General features: G+C 43.3%; 1 protein-coding gene across 2 annotated transcripts in view; it reads left to right on the top strand.

Annotated features, from left to right (window-relative positions):
- BICC1 (BicC family RNA binding protein 1) overlaps positions 1 to 21,949 on the top strand; it is an 821,381-nt gene extending 799,432 nt beyond the window's left edge. For both annotated transcript variants that reach the window (XM_069240970.1, XM_069240969.1), the window contains 2 exons: positions 18,991 to 19,090; positions 19,486 to 21,949. In XM_069240970.1, the coding sequence (XP_069097071.1) occupies positions 18,991 to 19,090; positions 19,486 to 19,616 (231 nt within the window). In that variant the 3' untranslated portion in view covers positions 19,617 to 21,949. The remainder of the gene's footprint in view (positions 1 to 18,990; positions 19,091 to 19,485) is intronic.
- The last annotated feature ends 800 nt before the right edge of the window (positions 21,950 to 22,749 follow it).

The raw sequence follows: 22,749 nt of genomic DNA, 5'->3' as shown, positions 1-22,749 counted from the left end.
CTCTGATACCCTGAAAGGTCCCGTGTGTCCTAGATAAAGCTCTGCAAATAAATAAATCAATTAAAACTCTCAGCCATGCTGATGTGGGGCCCATAGGCCTCAGTCGTTTGGGTGGTGACTTCAATTGTATACACGATAATTGATTAGACAGTTCCTTTGCTCTCACAACCCTTGCCGGGTACAGAGGGCATCAACGCACACAACTTAGACTTTTGCCATTAAATGTCTGCTGGACAGTTGTTTGACGCATGGGGCCGTATTTATACTCCGTTTGCGCCGAATTTGCGTCGTTTTTTTCGACGCAAATTCGACGCTAAACTAACGCCAACTAACGCCATATTTATACTATGGCGTTAGAGGCGAATAGCGCCAAAGTTCCCGGAATGTGCGTCATTTTTTAGCGTGAACCCCTTCCTTGCGTTAATGATATGCAAGGGAGGCGTTCCCGTCTAAAAAATGACTCCCAGGCCTTTACGTGGTATTTATACTCCCGGGCAAAAGAGACGCCCGGGAGTGGGCGTGGCTAAAAACGGCGCATTTGCGCCGCTTTTTAACGCCTGGGTCAGGCATGGCGTTAAGGGACAAGTGGGCTCAAAATGAGCCCAGAGTGCCCTCCCCTGCCCCCAGGGACCCCCCCTGCCACCCTTGCCCACCCCAGGAGGACACCCAAGGCTGGAGGGACCCACCCCAGGGACATTCAGGTAAGTATTTTTTTATTTTTTTTAATAATTTTTTTTGGCATAGGGGGGCCTGATTTGTGCCCCCCTACATGCCACTATGCCCAATGACCATGCCCAGGGGACAGAAGTCCCCTGGGCATGGCCATTGGGCAAGGGGGCATGACTCCTATCTTTACAATGATAGGAGTCATGTTGATGGGGGATGGGCGTCGAAAATAAATGGCGCAAGTCGGGTTACGACGATTTTTTCGACGTAACCTGACTTGCCCCATTTTAAGACGCCCATGCGCCATTTTCCCCCTACGCCGGCGCTGCCTGGTGTACGTGGTTTTTCTCGCGCACACCAGGCAGCGCCGGTCTGCTTGCGCCGGCTAACGCCATTCAATAAATACGGCGCCCGCATGGCGCTTCAGAATGGCGTTAGCCGGCGCAAAACTTTTTGACGCTAAACTGCGTTAGCGCAGTTTAGCGTCAAAAAGTATAAATATGGGCCATGGTGTCTGATGCATCCCACCACTAGGGAGTACTTCTTCTACTCCCTGTTCCACTGGCTACACAGAAGGCTATAATAATTTTCTGTAATAAGGCATTCTAGCCAACTGACTGGATGTCAAGTACTTGAGCTGTACTATTTCAGAATACTGCCCTGTTAGGCTGGTGTTCACTTGAGGCAGGGTGAAGGTGCCCGTGACCATGTAGTGCTTGCTTATTGAGTCACTACTGCTTCAGACATGTCTATGAAATGGAAGACTTCAAGGTGATTCCACATGGTCATTGCATTTAAATCACATGGACCACTCAAGCAACCCTGAGTAAGAGTATCCTCTTTGTAAAACAACAAATACCAGTAGGTGAGAATGAGGCAAATGGCTCTCTGGAATCCATATCTTGAAATAGAGTCCTGCATAGGGAACACATAGAACAGATTCATAGGCTTGGTTTGGTGGATTACAGGACCCATAGGACCCAGCAACATGCAGAGGGAGAAAAGCTTGGCAGGGTTTTCGCCTGCTTATTAATGTCAGCGAATATCAATACCATAAAAGGGGCTGTGGGAACACATAGTACAGAATAACCAATTGGGATTAAATGAGGTCTTTGTGAATTATTATTGTACTTTTGTATGCAGCACCACAGTAGACTGAACATCTTCAATTCAGCGACTGAGTCTCTTTGACCCCCTTACCCTATGTGGACCCTCATCACTTTCAGAAACTGAAAGAATCCATAAGGCTTGAGGAAATGCAGGCAGCCATGATTCAAATGGCACGCAATAAGACACCGGAGCTGGCTGGCCTTCTACTGGAATCTTTGACATATAGTGCACAAACCACACATACATTTCTGGTTGTGTACCAGGCAGCCAACAGGTCTGGTGAACTCCTGCAATGTCTCCATGAGGCCTTGATAGTGGTACTGCCAAACCCTGGGATCTCATGAATATGGGTTCCTACCACACGCTATTGCTATCGAATTTGGATGAGAAGATACTGGGCATACTGTTGGCTGCCTTCTCCCACTAAATGGTAAACAGGTTCATTCACATAAAAACAAGTTTATTCCAGTGAGAAACACTAAGTACAAATCTGCAGTATCCCTCAACATAGAAAAGGCTTTTTGACACCTTGGATGGGTCTGGGCTCAGAGATAACCAGCTGGATTAAGTTGTTATACACCATCCTTGGGTCAATTTCCCCTATGCAGGTGAATGAGACAGAGGTGCCCCCTATCTCTGCGTATTTTTGCCTGGCTTGCATGTTTCATACTTATGACCCTGATTGGGGACTCCCTCTTCACAATAGCTGACATATAGTGTCCCTAAATTAGATGATATTCTCATTTACATTTGAGATCCACATGTGGTGCTGCTAAGGTTGCTGCAGGCACAGACTGAATTCGGGGACATGTCTGGTCTCATTATCAGTTATTCCAAATCCATTTTATTCCCACCCTTCAATACCTCCCTCTTGATAACCGCGGTTATTTGCATTGTCCCCAGCTATATTGGAACTTTTTTACATTCAAAGATCTTGATATAAACATTTACCATACCGAGGAGAATCTGTTCTTGATTAGTCTACTACTCTTCCCTATGGAATGTGTGGCAATAGGCAAGATGTTGATTTTTATACTGATATTTTTGGGTTTGAGTACACACCTTCCCCTATGCCCCAGGTTATATTTTCTGGGACATACCAGTGACAAAGCAGTTTGCTGCACAAGCATGTTGATCATAGATCGAGCCAGTAGCATGCACCATGGGTTATTGGTACACTGTGGAGGAACATATAACTTTCAGGATAACAAAGGAGCACTATGGGGTGGGACAAGGCCTCTTCTTGTACTACAGTCCTGTGGTGGCGGGTCTACAGCAGATTTGAGGGCTTGGACAGTCCAGTCCAACCATATCAAATATAATATAATGCATTCTGATGCAAAGATGAGGAGGGAGGGCATCTCAGTCCTGTACTCAGCATTATTAGCACAGCAACTGTGAGACATACGTTTCTGAAACATCAGTGGGAGAGCTGGATGGACTCTGAGTTGTCCGATGCATAATCTAGGGCACTTTAACACACATCAAACAAGTGGCAAACTTCAAGCTAAAATTCACACAATTCAATTATGTCCATTAGGCCTATCTTGCCCTGGCTCGCATGCATTGCATGTTTCACCAGGCTTCCTTGGATTGCCTAATGCTGACTTGTACCATATGGTCTGGACCAGCCCCCGAATTATTGCAGATGTGGTCTGTGGTCCTGGATGTGCTGTTCGACCAGACGGACCACCCACTTAAATTGTCTCCCGATATTTGTCTGCTATGCAAAGTGCGTCCTTTGTTTGATTGATTTGCCACTAGCTCTGTTTAAGCCTGACATGGCAGTGGCCTGGAAATCCCAGGTTCCCCCACCCCCTCCAACATGAAGACCTGGCTTAGAGACCTGAACACATGGGTGACAGCCAAGGCAAACACACTTCTTATACTAGCTAGATGAGACTCTCGGGGCTCGTCCGTCACTATATGGGACACTTACTTTTTGAAATTGGATGTGAAAATGAATGATCCTCCCTCCTCACTATTGTGGGGGCTAGTTGGGTAGTACTAATGGTCATAGAGGCTATGACGGCTGGTCAAAATTTCTTGTCTTCCCATGGGCCAAGGAAGGTGACCATGGGTGTGCGGCGGCAGATTGATTTTGGGCCTGAAGGGAATCCCCCTCCTACCTTCTCATGGCCGGACATCCGGTTGTCAACACAGCATATTGCATGTTTCACTCCAGATGGCTGTTTTCTCTGTGTTGTTTCATACTCAATTGATAGTTACATGTACTCATGATGTTGATGGGTGCATTGACTTCTGAGTGTTGATTACTATTGAAACCTAAATGAAACACACCATTACATTGCTATTTTGTGGAACTAGTAGGTGCAATCGGTTGTATTTGGAAATATGCAAAACAATAAAGGCAGATAAAAAAAAAAAGAGGTGCATTCATATGGTTGTTGATCCTCCTTCAATATATTCATAGTGATAGCCAGGTGCTGGTTGTATGGGAATAGTCCCCTTTCCATGTCCTCCAGGAACATGTGGCTCATGTGTGGGGATAGAATACTGACCATGCTTTTATATATTTCTACCTTCCTGATTACAATTCTCTGATTGCTCCTCCATTTTGACTTCTCTGTTATCAGCGTCAAGATCTCAGACGGCTTCTTTTAAGAGTTCTTGTATCTCGGCTGGCCTTTTTTTCATGAGGATGTGTGCCAATTGTGATATTAGTCAGCAGAGTTTGCAGCAGTCAGTCTATTTGACCAAATTGTGGGCTCAAGGGAAATATTAAGTTTCTGCCTTCCACTTCTTTCACACTGTCTCCGTCCCATAAAAGCTAGGAATTTTCCTGCTTTGTTCCTCACCTCATAAGGCCTCTGCTGAGAGGCCAGGAAGGAAATCCTAGCATTGCTTTCCACTAGATCCCAGGACACCTACTATTTCACATGTGTCTTGTGCCCCACTTGATGGTCTCTGAATGATTGAAACTCTGATTTCAGCCCAAGACTATCTGCCTCCATGTTGTCTGCCTGTTCCCTTTTCTTTTTCTAGGCGTCTGTGACCAGGGAGATGGCTTGTCCACTAAGGACCATTTTGCATGTGTCCCATGTCATGGGTTGACTGTGCCTAAGTTATCCTTAAAATATGAAGTTGTAGCTTCTTGTATACTGGGGGACAGGTCTTGATTCTAAAATAATATATGTCCAATGTCCAACACCTCTTTGATGCCCAGTGCCATCCTTGAAATTGCTCACAGTGCAGGAAGCAGTCTGAGATTATCCAGACAAATCTTCTGACTTTGCGGAAATGGCCCATGTGAGTATGGTGTGTGAAAAAATAATCAATGCATGTGTAATTCTTAGTAAAAGATGTATAGTCTAGGCAGAGGGTTTTGTGTCCTCATATATGGATTAACCCCAGTGCACCCTGATGTGAGTAAGGGGCCCACGTCTGTCCCACTGTCGTGTGGCACTTCTATTTTGTCCCTGAAAGTCTGGGATCTGAATGCTCCTTGCCGTGGTTATCTGTCAATCTTGAGGCACCACCTGGTCTCTTGCTGGTTCTGGACTGACCAAGGTAAGGGCGACCCTTTCCAGTAGCCACGGTGCTGCTGATAGAGTAACACCAAGCAGACCGTAACCTCCAGAAGGAGTCCCAGAGGAAACAAAACAATCCTGGGAAAAAACCTCAGAAGCAAGGAACTCCTGAAAAAGAGGTAAGGAAAAAAGAGAAGCGTAATATGAACTGGAAACAGCAAAAACTGCAGACAGGAAAAAACAGGAGAAGTCCAAAAATCACAGGATACAGGAGTAATGAGCACCACCAGAACAGAAGTGTTTGCAATGCAAAGAACGGAAGACCAACTGTACTTATATACTGACAAACAGGAAGTGACATGCAGGAAGTTCCGAAGACACCATCTTGAATTGGGAAAAGCCACATTAGTGTGAATGGAAAAATAGCAGTGGTGTAAAAGAGGAAGCATACAGGGAAAGAAACACAGACTCCTGGGAAGAAGAAGATATGGCTAACAGGGAAACCACAAAGAAAGAGAAAACAAGAAGAAGGAAAAAATAGGTAAGAGATATTATAAGGGCAAAAGGCGGGCGCAGCACCCAAAGAAAGATGTACAAATCGCGCTTCGGACTGAAAAATAGGCAGCGGCTTAAAACGCGGCCCGCTGCAGAAACGGCCATCTGGGACATGGACTGCCTATCTGACCGCAACCCGCAAGTGGGGCACGGCAGGTTCTCATGGCATCACATTCGGTCCGCTACCCGAAGCCCCAGGCTTGTCTGTAAAATGCTGAAAAAATGTACGGACCAAGCAAGGAGCATGGAAAGAGGAGGCATCCTCCCATGAACAGAAACTAATGGGATAGCCCACATATCTCTTGTACTTCATACGCAGGATGACCATCAACCAAAAGAGGACGACGACAATGGGCAGTTCTCTTGTAGGGATCTGGAACAAAAGGCTTGAGTTGGGATACATGAAAAACAGGATGTACTTTCCAACTCAATGGCAGACGAAGTTGAACAGAGACTGGATTTATCACATGCAAAACTCGAAAAGGTCCATAGTAACGAGGTTTGAACTTATTCTGGGATAAGCAAAAAGGCAGAAATTTAGAAGAAAGCCAGACCTTGTCCCCGGTGCTGAAAAGATGGAGCAGAATTATACCTAGTATCAGCTACCTTCTTCATATAACGTTTTGTGGCCAAGAGATTGGAACGTATCAGGTTCTGGATCCGATGGAGATTACGAACAAATGAGGTAACTGCAGGAACAGGGGAGTCCTTAGGAGTGACATTAGAAAAAGCAGTAGGGTGAAAACCATAAGGGCAAAAGAAAGGTGTAGCCTTAGTTGCACTATGGACTGTATTGCTATGAGAAAACTCAGCCAATGGTAGATAAGAAAACCAATTATTTTGAGTTGCATTACAAAAACAACACAAATATTGTTGGAGTCCTTGATTTAAGCGTTCTGTTTGACCATTAATCTGAGGATGGAGTCCGGAAGATAGGGCCACAACAATATATACAAATTTACAAAACTCTCTCCAAAAATGAGATACATATTGAGGCCCCCGATCAGAACTAATTACTTGAGGAAGGCCATGTAATCGAAATAGATCTTGTACAAAGATTTGACTCATTTCTTTAGCAGTGGATAATTTCTTGAGGGCTGAAAAATGAGCCATCTTAGTAAAGGAATCCACTGTGACCATTATGACTTGATAACCTGCAGAAGATGGCAAAAAACATATAAAATCTGTGGTTAACTTATGCCATGGGACGGATGGTACCGGTAAGGGCATGAATAAACCTGCTGTCTTAGTCCGAGGTGTAATGTTTGAGCACATATTGGGCAAGATCTTACATATGTTTCGGCATCAGACTTTAACGTGGGCCACCAAAAAGAGCAAGGAGTAGTTCCAGTGTGTTCTTAATTCCATGATGTCCAGCAATAGGAGAGTCCTGACACATTTGCAAAGCTTCTGTCTGTACTATCTTAGGCAAAAATATGGTGTTTTTATGAAAGTAATATTCCTGATGCTTTTGTAAGTGGGGACTTAAAGCATTCCATTGTTCTATGTTTAGCTTATGATACTCGGTCTTTACCTGGTCAAGAAAAGACTGAACTAGTCTTACAATTCGACATGGCTCAATGATGTGTGGAGATATAGAAATGGTGCTCTCTGGGTATTGGTGGGTCAAAGCATCTGCCACAATACTTTCAGATCCAGGAATGTTCTAGGTCATCATCGTCTTGTCTTTGTAGTAACACGGCTCAATCTGAAGCATCTCTGACCACAATAAATTTCATAGTAGTATCAGGATGATGGACTATCGGGGCTTGGGGAAAGGCACGCTTTAGAGTCTGAAAAGCTCTTTCTGCTTCTTCTGTCCAAATGAACCCCTTCTTTAGGACTTCTTTTTTTGATGGTCTGGGTTATACATCCTTGTTGTTGGGCAAAGTCTTTTATAAATTGCCTATAGAAATTGGACAACCCTAAGAAGCACTGTGTTTCTTTGACAGAAGCAGGAGAAGGCCAACCTAATATGGCTTGTAGCTTTTTTGGGTCCATGGTGATTCCAACTGGATTGATACGAAAACCTATATATTGAACTTCGGTCTTGTTAAACTCACACTTTTCTGGTTTACAGTACAAATTATTTTGTCGGAGTCTTTCTAAAACTTGAAGAACATTTTAGTGTGTTCGGGACTATGAGAGTATATTAGAATGACATCTAGATAGACTACGACACTCTGGTTCAAAAGATCATAGGAAACTGATTCCATAAATCTTTGGAATATGGAAGGTGCGTTGATAAGACCAAAAGGCATGACAGGATATTCAACGGGGCACGAAAAGCAGTTTTCCATTCGTCACCTTACTTAATTCGTAAAAAATAATAGGCACCTCTTAGTTCTAGCTTAGTGAATATTGTGGCTCCTTGGACTGCTTCCAAAACATCCTATCCTTGATGGTAATTTTAATCAACTCTTGAAAGTCTATACAGGGGCAGAGATCTTTAGTCTTATGAGGTACAAAGAAAAGAGGAGCCCCAGCAGGTGATAAAGAGGGTGTAATCCATCCACTTTGCAGGTTTTCCTCTATGTATTCCTTGAGCCCCTTCTTTTCCTGTTCTGATAGGGAATACATTCTTCCAAAAGGGACCACGTCCCCAGGTATGAAAGGAATAGAGAAGTTGTAGTCCCTATGAGGAAGCAAAATGGGACTTTGAGGTTTATGGAATACGTCAGAGTACATCTGGTAGTATCTGGGTACTCCTTGAATCATATCAATAGTACTGCTTGCTTCGTTGGTTGAAAAAATAGACCCTTTTGGTGACCAATAGGGTCTGTAGAATAGCAATGCAATTGACAAAAGTGAGACAAAAGTGATATAGTCCGTGTCTCCCAGTTTATATATGGATTGTGATTGTGTCGTGTCAGCCAAGGAATACCCAAAATCATAGTATGGTTAGGGGAAGATATCAGGCCGAAGGCCACATGTTCCTTATGTCTTCCGACCTGCAGGCAAAGGTTGGGTGTGGTATCAACCACTGGTCCAGAAGTTAGAGGAGAGCCATCTACCGTTTGCACATGTTCTGAGATTTCTTTAGGAACACGAGGTATTCCTTTTCCTTTATCCCATTTCTCATCTAAAAACACTCCACTGGCTCCACAATCCAATAACACAAACACTTGTTCTTCCTGGTTCGGGCACTGTAGAATCACTGAGATGATAAAAAGAGCGGAGTTATCTTCTCTCGAGGAGCAGATTGAAGGAATTTCAATCCCTCTGTCCCCTTCCTTCACACAAGGGACTGGAGTTGGCGTTTCCCGAAGGTCGGATGGGACGGATAGGACACATTCAAATTAAATGACCTGCACTGCCACAATAAAGACACAAACCTTTACATGGTCGGTTTTCTTGTTCTGCTTCAGATAACGGACCACGGGCATCATCTATTTGCATGGGTTCTTCCTCCGTAGAAGCTGAGTTATCTGATCGGTTTTCTTCAGGATGACGTGTAGACGGGCGAATAGCCACTGTCTCAGACTGGACCCTGGATCTTCGTTTCTCCAATCTACGTTCCCGTAAACTGTATTCAATATTAGGTGCCAGGTCCATCAGTGCCTTCAATGATTCTACTGGAGTGAAATGCACCAGTTCATCCTTTATTTCTTCTCGTAACCCTTGACGAAAAAGAGTCACAAAGGTGTATTCAACCCACATGGTTACAGCCGCTAGTTGCTTAAGTCGGTTATGTAAGTCAGAACATCCTGATTCCCTTGTTGTATCTCACATAACGCCTTTTCTGCAGCAGCTTCCAATCCAGGTCGTCCGTGCATCTGTTTAAAGGCTTGCAGAAAGTCTGAATAATTTGATATTACCGGATCATTGGCTGCTACCAAAGGGGTTACCCAGGCTAGGGCTGCACCAGACAAGGAGCTTATCAGACAACCAAACTTGGTCTTATTCTGGGTAAACTGAGAAGGTCGAAAAGCAAAGTATACCATTAAAGAGTCCAGAAATTCCTTTAACTTGTTTGGATCTCCAGAATAACGAGGTGTGGAGACAGAGATAGCAGGTACGTCACTGGACCGTGACACCAATGCTTGTCTCAGAGCCGTGTTTTCAGTACGCAGTTGTTGTAATTCCTGTGCCTGTTGTACAGTATGAAGCATAGACTGTGCAGTTTGCACAACATCATCAGGTGGGACGTTCATAGTTCCAGGGCAAAGTGGAATATTTTGGTGTTGCAATCTGTCACGATCTGATTGATTCTCACCGCGGTTATCTGTCAATCTCGAGGCACCACCTGGTCTCTTGCTGGTTCTGGACTGACCAAGGTAAGGGCGACCCTTTCCAGTAGCCAAGGTGCTGCTGATAAAGTAGCACCAAGAAGAAGTCCAAAAATCACATGATACAGGAATGAGGAGCACCACCAGAACGGAAGTGTTTGCAACGCAAAGAACAGAAGACCAACTGGGCTTATATACTGACAAATAGGAAGTGACACGCAAGAAGTTCCGAGGACACCATCTTGAATTGGAAAAAGCCACATTAGTGTAAATGGAAAAATAGCCATGGCGTAAAAGAGGAAGCAAAGCATGCAGGAAAGGAAACACAGACTCCTGGGCAGAAGAAGATAAGGCTAGGAAAGATGTACAGATCACACTGCGGACCGAAAAATAGGCAGTGCCCCAAAACGCAGCCCGTGGCAGAAACAGCCATCCAGGACACCGACCGCCGATCTGACCGCGGTCCACAAGTGGGGCGCCGCAGGTCCTCGCTGCGTCACAAAGTCAGGTTTAGGTGTCCTCCCACTAAGAGGATCCCCATTGTTAGCTGCAAGAGTGGGCAACCCAATACCAAAGAGTACAGTTTGGGTGGGATATACATTGAGCAGAGGTTCAGTCTCAGTCCATCCCAACGCCCTCCGGTTACCTCCTCTGGTCATCTATAAATGTTTGCTGTGGTACATAAGGTGTCGCCTTCCTTGCCATCAGGACTCCTCCTCTTGAGTCTGAGGCATGCCACCAATGTGCCAGCACCTTTTAGACGCCCCTGTCTTGTGATTTGCAGCTGTTACCGCTAAGGTGAGTCTTGTGCAGCATTACTACGTTGAAGAAATTAGTGATTACCCCTCTCTTTACCTCACCAGCTAAGCTAGTTAACGTTCTAAGATTGTACTTTGACTAGCTCTTCTTGATGTCTTGTTTGCATAGTATCCTTGGTAAGTTGTGTTTATTCTACTCCCGCCTTTCTTTTTGAGTGCTACATAATCCATTTTTACTGGTGAGACACTCAGTAGGATGTCCCCAGGGCGACCCTAAAATCAATAAACTTAAATTAAAACGTAAATCATGCCATTCTTAACACCTCCCCCATGCCCCCTCTTGGATCACGGGTTTCAAACTACTTGTGCATCCCAACTTGCAGAGGCCTCTACTTGGTTCTATCTAACAAAGTATGTTTCCCATGGCCTGTACCTCCTTTCTGAGCAACTCTCATCCCCATCATAAATATGAAGCACGTGTATTTCCACCTCTCACTGTTGACATTGCATAGTCCAACTTCTTTTTTAAAAACTTTTTATTGGCATTATTAATATACATAATTTAGGGCCTGATGTATCAAAGGATTTTACCCGTTCTGTGTCTAAGGGAAAAATGTATAGTACATATGGCCCGTAGTACTGTGAAAATTAAGATGTGACTGTAGAGGCTGGCCTGGCTTGTAGTGGGTACCAAGGGGTACTTGCACTCTGTACCAGGTCCAGTTATCCCTTATTAGTGTAGAAGAGGTGTTTCTAGCAGCTTAGGCTGATAGAAGGTAGCTATAGCAGAGCAGCTTAGGCTGTCCTAGGAGACATGCAAAGCTCCTACTATACCACTGGTGTCATATGCACAATATCATAAGAAAACACAATACACAGATATACTAAAAATAAAGGTACTTTATTTTTATGAAAATATGCCAAAAGTATCTCAGAGAGTACCCTCAGTATGAGGATGCCAAATATACACAAGATATATGTACACAATACCAAAAATATGCAGTAATAGCAAAAGGAAGTAGTGCAAGCAATGTAAAGTTACAGTAGATTGCAATAGGAGCACATAGGTATAGGGGCAACACAAACCATATACTCCAAAAGTGGAATGCGAACCACGAATGGACCCCAAACCTATGTGAGGTTGTAGAGGGTTGCTGGGACTGTAAGAAAACAGTGAGGGTTAGAAAAATAGCCCACCCCAAGACCCTGAAAAGTAGGTGTAAAGTGCACCTATATTCCCCAGAGAGCACAGAAGTTGTGATAGGGGAGTTCTGCAAGGAAGACCAACACCAGCAATGCAACCAAAGTGGATTTCCGGACAAGAGTACCTGTTGAACAAGGGGACCAAGTCCAAGAGTCGCTACAAAGTCGAGAGTGGGCAAATGCCCAGGAAATGCCAGCTGAGGATGGTAGAAGCTGTGGATTCTGCAAGAACGAAGAGGGCTAGAAACTTCCCCTTTGGAGGATGGATGTCCCACGTCTAGAAGAAGCTTGCAGAGGTGTTCCCATGCAGAAAGACCGCAAACAAGCCTTGCTAGCTGCAAGGGTTGCGGTTAGGGTTTTTGGATGCTGCTGTGGCCCAGGAGGGAACAGGATGTCGCCACTTGGATGAGGAGACAGAGGGGGCACCCAGCAGGTCAGGGAGCCCTGACAGAAACAGGAAGCACCCGCAGAAGTGCTGGAACAGGCACTACGAAGAGGAGTGAACCGGAGCTCACCCGAAGACACAAAAGGGAGTCCCACGACGCCAGAGAACAACTCAGGAGGTTGTGCACTGCAGGTTAGAGTGTCGGGGACCCAAGCTTGGCTGTGCACGAAGGAAACCCTGGAAGAGTGCACAGGAGCCGGAGCAGCTGCAAATCACGCGGTACCCAGCAATGCAGTCTAGCGTGGGGAGGCAAGGACTTACCTCCACCAAACTTGGACTGAAGAGTCACTGGACTGTGGGAGTCACTTGGACAGAGTTGCTGAGTTCCAGGGACCATGCTCGTCGTGCTGAGAGCGGACCCAGAGGACCAGTGATGCAGTCTTTTGTTGCCTGCGGTTGCAGGGGGAAGATTCCGTCGACCCCGGGAGATTTCTTCAGAGCTCCTAGTGCAGAGAGGAGGCAGGCTACCCCCAGAGCATGCACCACCAGGAAAACAGTTGAGAAGGCGGCAGGATCAGCGATACAAGGTTGCAGTAGTCGTCTTTGCTACTTTGTTGTGGTTTTGCAGGCGTCCTGAGCAGTCAGCGGTCGATCCTTTGGCAGAAGGTGAAGAGAGAGATGCAGAGGAACTCTGATGAGCTCTTGCATTCGTTATCTAAAGAATTCCCCAAAGCAGAGACCCTAAATAGCCAGACAAGGAGGTTTGGCTACCTAGGAAGGAGGATAGGCTAGCAACACAGGTAAGAGCCTATCAGAAGGAGTCTCTGATGTCACCTGCTGGCACTGGCCACTCAGAGCAGTCCAGTGTGCCAGCAGCACCTCTGTTTCCAAGATGGCAGAGGTCTGGAGCACACTGGAGGAGCTCTGGGCACCTCCCCTGGGAGGTGCAGGTCAGGGGAGTGGTCACTCCCCTTTCCTTTGTCCAGTTTCGCGCCAGAGCAGGGCTGGGGGATCCCTGAACTGGTGTAGACTGGCTTATGCAGAGATGGGCACCATCTGTGCCCATCAAGGCATTTCCAGAGGCTGGGGGAGGCTACTCCTCCCCAGCCCTTACACCTTGTTCCAAAGGGAGAGGGTGTAACACCCTCTCTCTGAGGAAGTCCTTTGTTCTGCCTTCCTGGGCCAAGCCTGGCTGGACCCCAGGAGGGCAGAAACCTGTCTGAGGGGTTGGCAGCAGCAGCAGCTGCAGTGAAACCCCGGGAAAGGTAGTTTGGCAGTACCCGGGTCTGTGCTAGAGACTCGGGGATCATGGAATTGTCTCCCCAATGCCAGAATGGCATTGGGGTGACAATTCCATGATCTTAGACATGTAACATGGCCATGTTCGGAGTTACCATTGTGACCTATGTACAGTGCACACGTGTAATGGTGTCCCCGCACTCACAAAGTCCGGGGAATTTGCCCTGAACGATGTGGGGGCACCTTGGCTAGTGCCAGGGTGCCCACACACTAAGTAACTTAGCACCCAACCTTTACTAGGTAAAGGTTAGACATATAGGTGACTTATAAGTTACTTAAGTGCAGTGGTAAATGGCTGTGAAATAACGTGGACGTTATTTCACTCAGGCTGCAGTGGCAGGCCTGTGTAAGAATTGTCAGAGCTCCCTATGGGTGGCAAAAGAAATGCTGCAGCCCATAGGGATCTCCTGGAACCCCAATACCCTGGGTACCTCAGTACCATATACTAGGGAATTATAAGGGTGTTCCAGTATGCCATTGTGAATTGGTGAAATTGGTCACTAGCCTGTTAGTGACAATTTGGAAAGCAGAGAGAGCATAACCACTGAGGTTCTGGTTAGCAGAGCCTCAGTGAGACAGTTAGTCATCACACAGGGAACACATACAGGGCACACTTATGAGCACTGGGGCCCTGGCTGGCAGGGTCCCAGTGACACATATACTAAAACAACATATATACAGTGAAATATGGGGGTAACATGCCAGGCAAGATGGTACTTTCCTACAGTGACATAATACAACATCTGTGCCCAGCATCATCTTGCACCTTCGAATGTGCCCCAGTTTGACCATCATGTATACTGAGGGATGTTCACAGGTCACTTGGACTTCCAGTGGAACAGGAGCCCACAAAATCCTGGCAATAGGAGATGAGACGAAAACTCCACTATCTATGACTAGTGTTTGTGTACAAGAGAATCAGTGGCAAGTTCAGGATGCCCGGTATCCCTCGGATGCTCTACCCTAGTCTGGGCTTCTAGGTGCCTCTGCGTCTTCTTGAATGTATGACCTAGCCTGCAGGGGAACCTGCGCCACTCACATCTACTTAGTGGTGTATCCTGGATGTTATGTGAGTTTGAGCCCTCTAGTGAAGGTTAACTATCTTTCTCCATCAGCAGTCTAGTCTATGTAGGATAGGCCCTATATTGAACACCAAATCAACTCTGAACTGGTTAACTGCTGTCTCAGGGATATTATGCCTCTCTAATGTGTCTTTCTGCATACAGGGGTGCCTTGAATCGGGCACAGGAAGGAAGGGAATGTTCCACCTGCATCCTATTGGGGGGGAGGGGCTAAAGCAGCATTGTGCACTGCAGACCCTTCTGGGGAGAATGTCCGCCACCACTGCCTGGGACCACCCGCAATTCTTTCTGGTCCCTTACTCGGGGCCAAATTTTGGAGTTCACTGTCCTGCCGGGAGCCTCCCTGCCTGAGAGGCACTCCCATTCATCTACCACTTCTGACCAGAGGTCCACTATTAGTCCTTTACACAGTCTCACTTCTTCAATATTTCTCTCATGATGCCTCAGTCACTTGCCCTCCAAGGTACTATAGATGAACCCTCACCTATGACCAAACCATTGTTATCATACCTTCTGTGCCATGCTGTTTCGCCTCCATGTTTGGCTACTTCCTTTGCATCTTTGTCCTCGGGAGCCTGTATTGTTTGGAGAATTTTGATATCCGGTTCATCTCTTCTTTCCATCCATTCTGGGTGAAGAGATGCATCCCACAGATTTGAGCTTTGATTTCCTCTCCAATTTTTTGAACATCTCCTTCAAGCTTGTCTGGACCCCTCCAGCCAATCCCCGGCTTTCTAAGGCATCATGAAGTTCCACTTTTGTCCATCTGCCACAGTCTGTAGGGTCAGACAAGTACAGCATCTGTGTTTGATGTTTCTTTCCTTTAGGGTTCTCTTGACTTTGCCAAAGCCACACCATTGTCTTTGGACTTTTAAATTAATGTCTGGGAAGAGCTTTATGTAAGTGTTCTCATATCAAAGGTACTCTTGTGACCTGGAATCCTGGAGAATGGCTTCTCCCTCTCAGTAGTTGAATAGCGGAGTGATTATTAATCTCGGAGAAGCCAGTGGTCTTGGTGCCAGGATAAGGGTTCTCTTGGCCCGTTTGATTAAGAAAAAGTTTGAGAGGCTTTTAGGTTTAAGTGTTTAAAGGATAAAATAGAAACAGTTTAACACAGGGCCCCTCTACCCTCTCAGGCACCCCCATCTCCCTTATGTTGTTTCTTTCTGAGCATCTTTCATAGTCCTCTAGCTTTGTCTGTGCAATGCTGCTTTCCTTCTGTAGCCAGTCTAAGGTGGCTCTCAGCATAATTTCTTCTTTGATTGAGGCAATTGTTTTTTCAGTATGTTAGACTTCATTACACATCTTTCTGATGACTGCTCTCAGAAAATGAATCTCAACTGTTAGAGTATGTTTTGGGTTTAAGTGATTGTTTGACTTTCTGTATTACTACCATAATGTTTTTAGGGAGGGTTCCCCATGTTCTACACCCTCTGAATTGCCCCCTGCCAGGTCTTCTCAGGAGTGTCACTGCTATGGGTCTGTCAGACTGCAAATCTGTCCAAGTTAGTTTGCTGAGTATTATTTCCCCTCTTCCCGGCCCATTGTGTCACAATGTCCATGACGATTGTGCCTCACAACAAATCCACCAGCAGCAGCAGGATCACTTCATGGGAGAAGGCACTCGGTATCCGACAAAATCTTGTCAGGGGGAGGTGGTACTCAATGTTGCCTACCTGGAGGGCAGCAGCATTTCCATTTTGAATACTCCCTATCTCCCCTATGTGGTCATCCAGCTTTGTCATTCCAACCCACCTGAGGTCCCTAAGCTCTAGATTTGTCATTTTGGCTGCCCAACTGTCTCAGCGGGAGGGGGTCTGAGCTTATCTCTTTCAAGTTTCTTGGCTCCACATATAGCAGGGAAGTGGATGAGAATCCTGCTTTTGTCCCACAGTGTTCATTTAAATTTTGACACCACAGCTGGGGGGTGGTACACCCCATGTTTCTATTAATTCATTATGGACTATACTTAAGGAAGACCCACCTCCACCCAGTGCTTTAACTGATAGTTTCTTTGACCTAGGTTCTCCTGAGCCCATGTCCCATCCCAAGCTCTCTTCTCCGGGTGGGCACACCTTTGTCTGGTGCATTCACCACTGTGAGGCACTAAGTACAGCATGTACCACCTATGTCTTATTGAAGTTTTTTTTCTGTGGCCTACTGCTGGCTGTGTCTTTCTCTCCTCCATGGTCCACTTCTGTTGTTTATCCTCAGTGCGGGCAGTTGCTTCCACATCTATTGTGGATTCTGTTGTCAGTCCTTTTGGCCCACTCTAGCCCAGTTCTCTTCCCCAGCCACTGCGTACATCTTTACTCATCTTCTCCAACTCTCACTCGGGGGAGGATGTAAGAGATGTCTATCACTGCTTTCGTCCCTTGTCCAACATTCTGAGGCACTCACAACTCAGGTAAGTGCTCCTCTCTTCTCCAATGGGCGCATGTGTCAGCTCAATATGGTTCTGTCAGACCACAGCACCGCTCGCCTGCTTAGCTATTTGTGCTGCAGGTCGTCCCCCCTGGCGGTGACCCCTATATGGCGATGGAAAGCAGAATGAGATCCCTCGTTGTTCACCTGCCTTCATGCTGGCCCCAGTCATGAGTCCCAAAGGCCTTTTTCAACCTGTCATCTCTGTCATACGGTGCTCCAATCCCGATTCCACGGGTGCAGTATTCGTCCAGTTCTTTGAGGCAGCGAGATTGTAGATGGAAGAGCAGATTTACTAATGCATATTTAGGAGGTTAAACTCCTGATTTTAGGAGGAGCATTTCCATGCAGTCATATTAGCTGCCACATGCCCCCCGCACCAAGAGTGACATTGATATTGTGTTCTTTATTGGCATCTTTGCTATTTTCAGAATTTTCTTTAAAAAAAAAGAAAGTTACTCCTGATCCCAAAACTAATTTGGCATCAGTTATATTTATTACATTGTTATTGTTATAGTATATTGGTTGGAATTTAAGTGTTTGATTCATGGGTTTCAAAGTTATTTTGGAGCTGCTAAAATATGTGAACATTTTTTGGAGGTACGCTTGTTACATTTGCCATTAACTGCCAAGTGAAAGTCTAGGATTTCCCATAGAAACCTGCATTTACCAATCAATCACTGGGCACTGTTTATGTAGATTGTTGGTCATCATATGCTACTCTTCTCCCAGTCAAGTTTTCCAGATCTTCACAAATGAATTTCATTAAAGGTTTAACACTATATTTATTTGGTATATAACGTTGTCTCAAGTTTCCTGATTATGGTGACATGACGTTTGAGGTCAAATCCAGTTTTGGGTTACAGGATTATTTTCCCAAACATTAAGTGTTTTGCCTGCAAACACTTAATACGAAAAAAGTCCTACATTGAATATAAAGAATTATGTTGATTCATCTGAGAGTATTTGCAGACAGAAGCATTAAGAGGGAACTAAAAGCATTTTGTAGGCTAGCTGTTGATGCCACCTATAGTCATTTTTACTGGGGTAGACTGCTGTAATAGTGAATGCCTCTGGGTGTGTGGGGTAATAGAATAAATGCAGAATGCATTGTCATCTCACCCCCTTAGCTATTTTCGCATAGCTTGCCTAGCTTGAAAACGCACCCCGTGTTTTCTGTTAATTTTTAAGAGTTTTTATTTTATTTTAAAGTGGGACTTGTGTCTAAACAAGAGCTCGAGCTTACTGAAGTTTGTATCCCGCCCTTCACATACAAGCAGTGTGTTAGACTGCAGGTTATGTTATATTTGTAAATGAATAGACAATGCTAAAATGTAGATAGTGCTGTCTTATTTTGGACTGGATAATTTTGTTATGTGTGTGAAATGCCTAAAGAGATGAAACATCTCAGGTTAATTTAGAGCTTTGTGCATTTTCATTCACTCATTAAGGCTTTCAATGGGAATTAATGCTTATTCTATGCATATTGTACAATCTCAGGTTTTGCCATCAAATATAATTTTCTATCTGGTCTAGCTATATCCTGTTCTTCAATTACTTTATGTAGTTCTATAATCTGCCAGTGTTCCATACTTCTGAATCCGGTTGAACCCAACATAACAGTATTGTAATATTTTAAAATGAAGGCATCACTATATGTTGACAAGACAATTTAATTAGGTCAAGTCTTTGTTTATTATTGACATGTGCATGGGCTTTGATATCTAAGAATGTAATATGTTCTTTTTCAAGGAATGAAAAGCATTAACACCATTTGTGTTTTGTTAGATCGACCTTCAAACATTCCTTACCCTCACAGATCAAGATTTGAGAGAGCTAGGTATTACCACATTTGGAGCAAGAAGAAAAATGCTCTTGGCAATATCAGGTAAATTAATATTAATATGTAACATTTAAACTGACCATTGTAGGAAATGGCATAAATGAAGTGCACAAAATGGCATTTTTTTATGCATGGTGTTCTAACTTTCAAGTTATTAAACCATTATTATTAGTAAATTCAATGGTTGTGTAATTTGCTTGTAAGGAAATAGTTTTTTAAAATTAAGTGTTTCATTGTTTCAAAGTGACTGCACATTTTGTGTGCACGTTGTACTTATTCAGCTATCAAGTTCTCAAAAGCCATGGTAACTATGAATTACTAGGTCTAGTTCACATCTATTTTGTTTGGTAAACAACTGTTCAATTACCATATCATCTAGTTGCTTTGGGGTCAGCATCATCTTTACAATTGCTTAATTTACTTTTGTTCCTTCCTTTTAGAACTTAATAAAAACCGACGGAAGCTTTTCGAACCTGCAAACATACGTTCAGCTTTTCTAGAAGGAGGAGCCAGTGGAAGGCTTCCACGTCAGTATCACTCGGACATTGCTAGTGTCAGTGGTCGCTGGTAGCAGAGATCATGTTTCACACATATATTCCTGCTACAAAAACTCAAGGAAATCTGTGGACAGCCTTCACTGCACATTACTCTCAGCACTTCAGAGGAAGGTTGGAAAGGACCAAAGCATTTTTGTCTGCAGAAGAACTTGTGCCAAATAATACAGAGAAACTCTTTTCTTTGAAAGCACCAAATGTGGATTACATTTTTACATTTTTTTAGACTGGACATAATTGCAAGTAAAACCTAGTTTGTTTTGTAATATTATATTTTCTTTAATTACATTATATGCACTGAATTGTTATCTTGTTTAATGAAGGAAGAGTGGACAGCTGGGATGCCGGGAGGAATGGCCTTTTATTATACCAAGAAAGATTTTTCTGGTACTGCTTAAAACAATTATGGAGGTCTTTCTGCACTTTACTTGTTCTGATTTTCTTGTCCTGTGGAATTCTGTCTCTCATATTGCCATGTAAGAATTGTTTTGGCACTTATGTCTAGCTGTGTGTTTCTACAATACATTTCATCACTCAATATGTTACCTATGGAGAACGTTATTCTGTAAATTATTAGGAACACTTTTTAAAAGTAGTCCATCACTAATTGAATACCAATAGTAAGGCTGCCTATAGTTTCCCCTTAATTTAAAATGCAAGGAACGCTTACAGTGAAACTAGTTCAATGTAAGAGATGCAGTGAAAGACCAAAATGGATCTTCCATTATTGTCTGTGTGTATTCCTAATATTTACTGCTACCTACGAAGCTCAACTGAATTGTATTAGCTATCTGAAAGCAAAGGCTACATTGTAATATACTGCCACTTATAGGACATTTCTGTGTTATTAAACATTCTTAGATTCTATAAACCTGCATATTTTCAGAGATGTGATAAACAGCTCTGATTGAGAATGAAGGAAGTATATCAATCAAAAACCGTATAATCATTGTTTGAAAAGACAATGGTAGTTCTATTTGACAAGACATATATGTTGCCATAAAACAGAAAACCAAATTAATTTCATGATTTTGCTTCCTGAAAATGGACAAAAGTTGGTTATGTGGCATGGAAGCATAAACAGCAGTGTGGTCAGATTTAGTCATTTTGATATGCCGACTTGTATAAATGCAACAAAGGTACTGAGAAATTTTGTGGAACTGGTGCTTATTGACAGCAAACACTATTAGTGGAAATGGAGTCATCAATTTGGTGCCATTTTAAGCTGTGAAAGGCCAATATATTTTCGTTATGGTTCCAGCATTTTACATAATGTATTGAACCCAGAATTCTGAATGTGTATTTTAAACAAGAAGAAACATCAAAAAGAAACACTTTGCTCATACACTCACTATGCAATGTTGAGTTTCTAAACAATGGCAACTGTTTAAATTAATTACCACAGGAAATATTGTGAATTATGTGTACTGTAAAATCTTATGTTTTTCCAGTGTTTTATGGTTAGACTAAAACCACTGTAAAGTGTTTTAAATGAAGACATTAAATGACCACTTGCAGTAGTTTTATATGAAATCGAGGGTTGATGTACACGTTTGCAACACTTGTTAAAATTATTGTTTCAGTTAATTAAATAATCAGCACAAAGTATTCAGTGAAAAGGGAACGATTATGACACTTTAAAATGGCTGGTTACTTTGTAGATTTAGATGACTCTAATAGGATGATGACTGTTCAACAGGGCCCTAAATAGTGTTTCTTCCGGGCTGAACCTGTAGAGTTTTTTTTAGAACGTTTGTGTTTCATAAAATGCAATCATTTTAGGTTTTGATGCTCATTAAACAGCCTTTGATGTGTGTATGCATACAGTGCTTTCACGAAGAAAATACTGTGACGCATACATATTTTTTAGGTTCATAAACAAAAGTTCCTCGCCCTGCACAAACTAAGGAGTTTTGCAGTGTTACAATTGGGAAAACACATGACTTTGGTATTCATTTTAATATTTGTACATGGCCTCTTAAAAGAATGTTTTTGTACCATTTGAACCAAAGTTAAATCGGTGTATTCGAAACGGCTGTACAAAACAAATTAACTAACACTGGAATAGTATTTTTCATGAATGCAATCCAGTGTTGTCCAATAATGGTATATTATGCACAAACTATTTGAACAATTAGATTATATTAAATGCTAGATTTGTCTCTGAGCCCTATTAGCGACCAGTTATCTGTAAATATAAAGCAGATACAGATTGTATTTGTTGTTTGGGTTTGTAGCTTTTTAGTGATTTTTTTTTTTAAGCGATGTTGAATTATGAATATTAAAAAAATGAACTTTGCAAAACTAATCACTTGTGTAGAGGAAAATAAATGTACATAGCCCCTGGTGAGTTTGACTGATGTATAGCGTTTTTTTGTAATGTCTCACTATATAATGTGTAGTCCTGATTCTGAACGTATTTTATTACATATACATTTTGTGCCTGAAGCCTCTCAACAGTTTATAAAATTGGTTCTACAAGTTCGAATAAATCTATAGGCATTTTATAATAGAAGAGAGAAAGTATCATCTACCAGAAGGATAATTTAAATCACTAAAGAGATCTGGGCTCACATAAAGGAACAAGATGGAAGACCAAGATTCGTTATAATGTTCACAAAGCACTAAGACACCATGTTAGTTGCTTTGTAGATCTGACGAAGGGCATCACTATCCTGAAAATATATAGTGGTACTCAGCCGCCACTACACCACCAATGCTTGCTACCATAATACTGATGTCAGAGATCTTGTAAATGAATCTATGTGGAAATGATCTGGTGTCTTTACTTTTCAATTGAAATATGTTAAGGGTTATTTCGTACATCATTTTTACTGGAGTATGCTATGGCTACACGAGCAAATTGGTCTTTTGATTTTTCCTCCAGATTACCACAGTGTCTTCTATTAAATAGGGGCATACTGGTTTCAACATTCAGCAAGTACATTAATGCTTATTTGTTATTGCCATTAACTAAAGGCTTGGAGCTCATGGTGCTAAACACTATTAACTGCCCACTTCACAATCATTTGACAAAACGTGACTGCAGAGTCATAACGAGAGTTAAGGGAAGGTGACAGCTGTTAATACCCACTAGCATGTGGTCAATGAGGTTGTAGATGTTAGTCACGATGGTCACATACTTTATAG

This window comes from Pleurodeles waltl, chromosome 6 (genome assembly GCF_031143425.1).
Source record: "Pleurodeles waltl isolate 20211129_DDA chromosome 6, aPleWal1.hap1.20221129, whole genome shotgun sequence".
Taxonomy (NCBI): domain Eukaryota; kingdom Metazoa; phylum Chordata; class Amphibia; order Caudata; family Salamandridae; genus Pleurodeles; species Pleurodeles waltl.
This window is presented reverse-complemented; position numbering and strand designations above follow the sequence as displayed.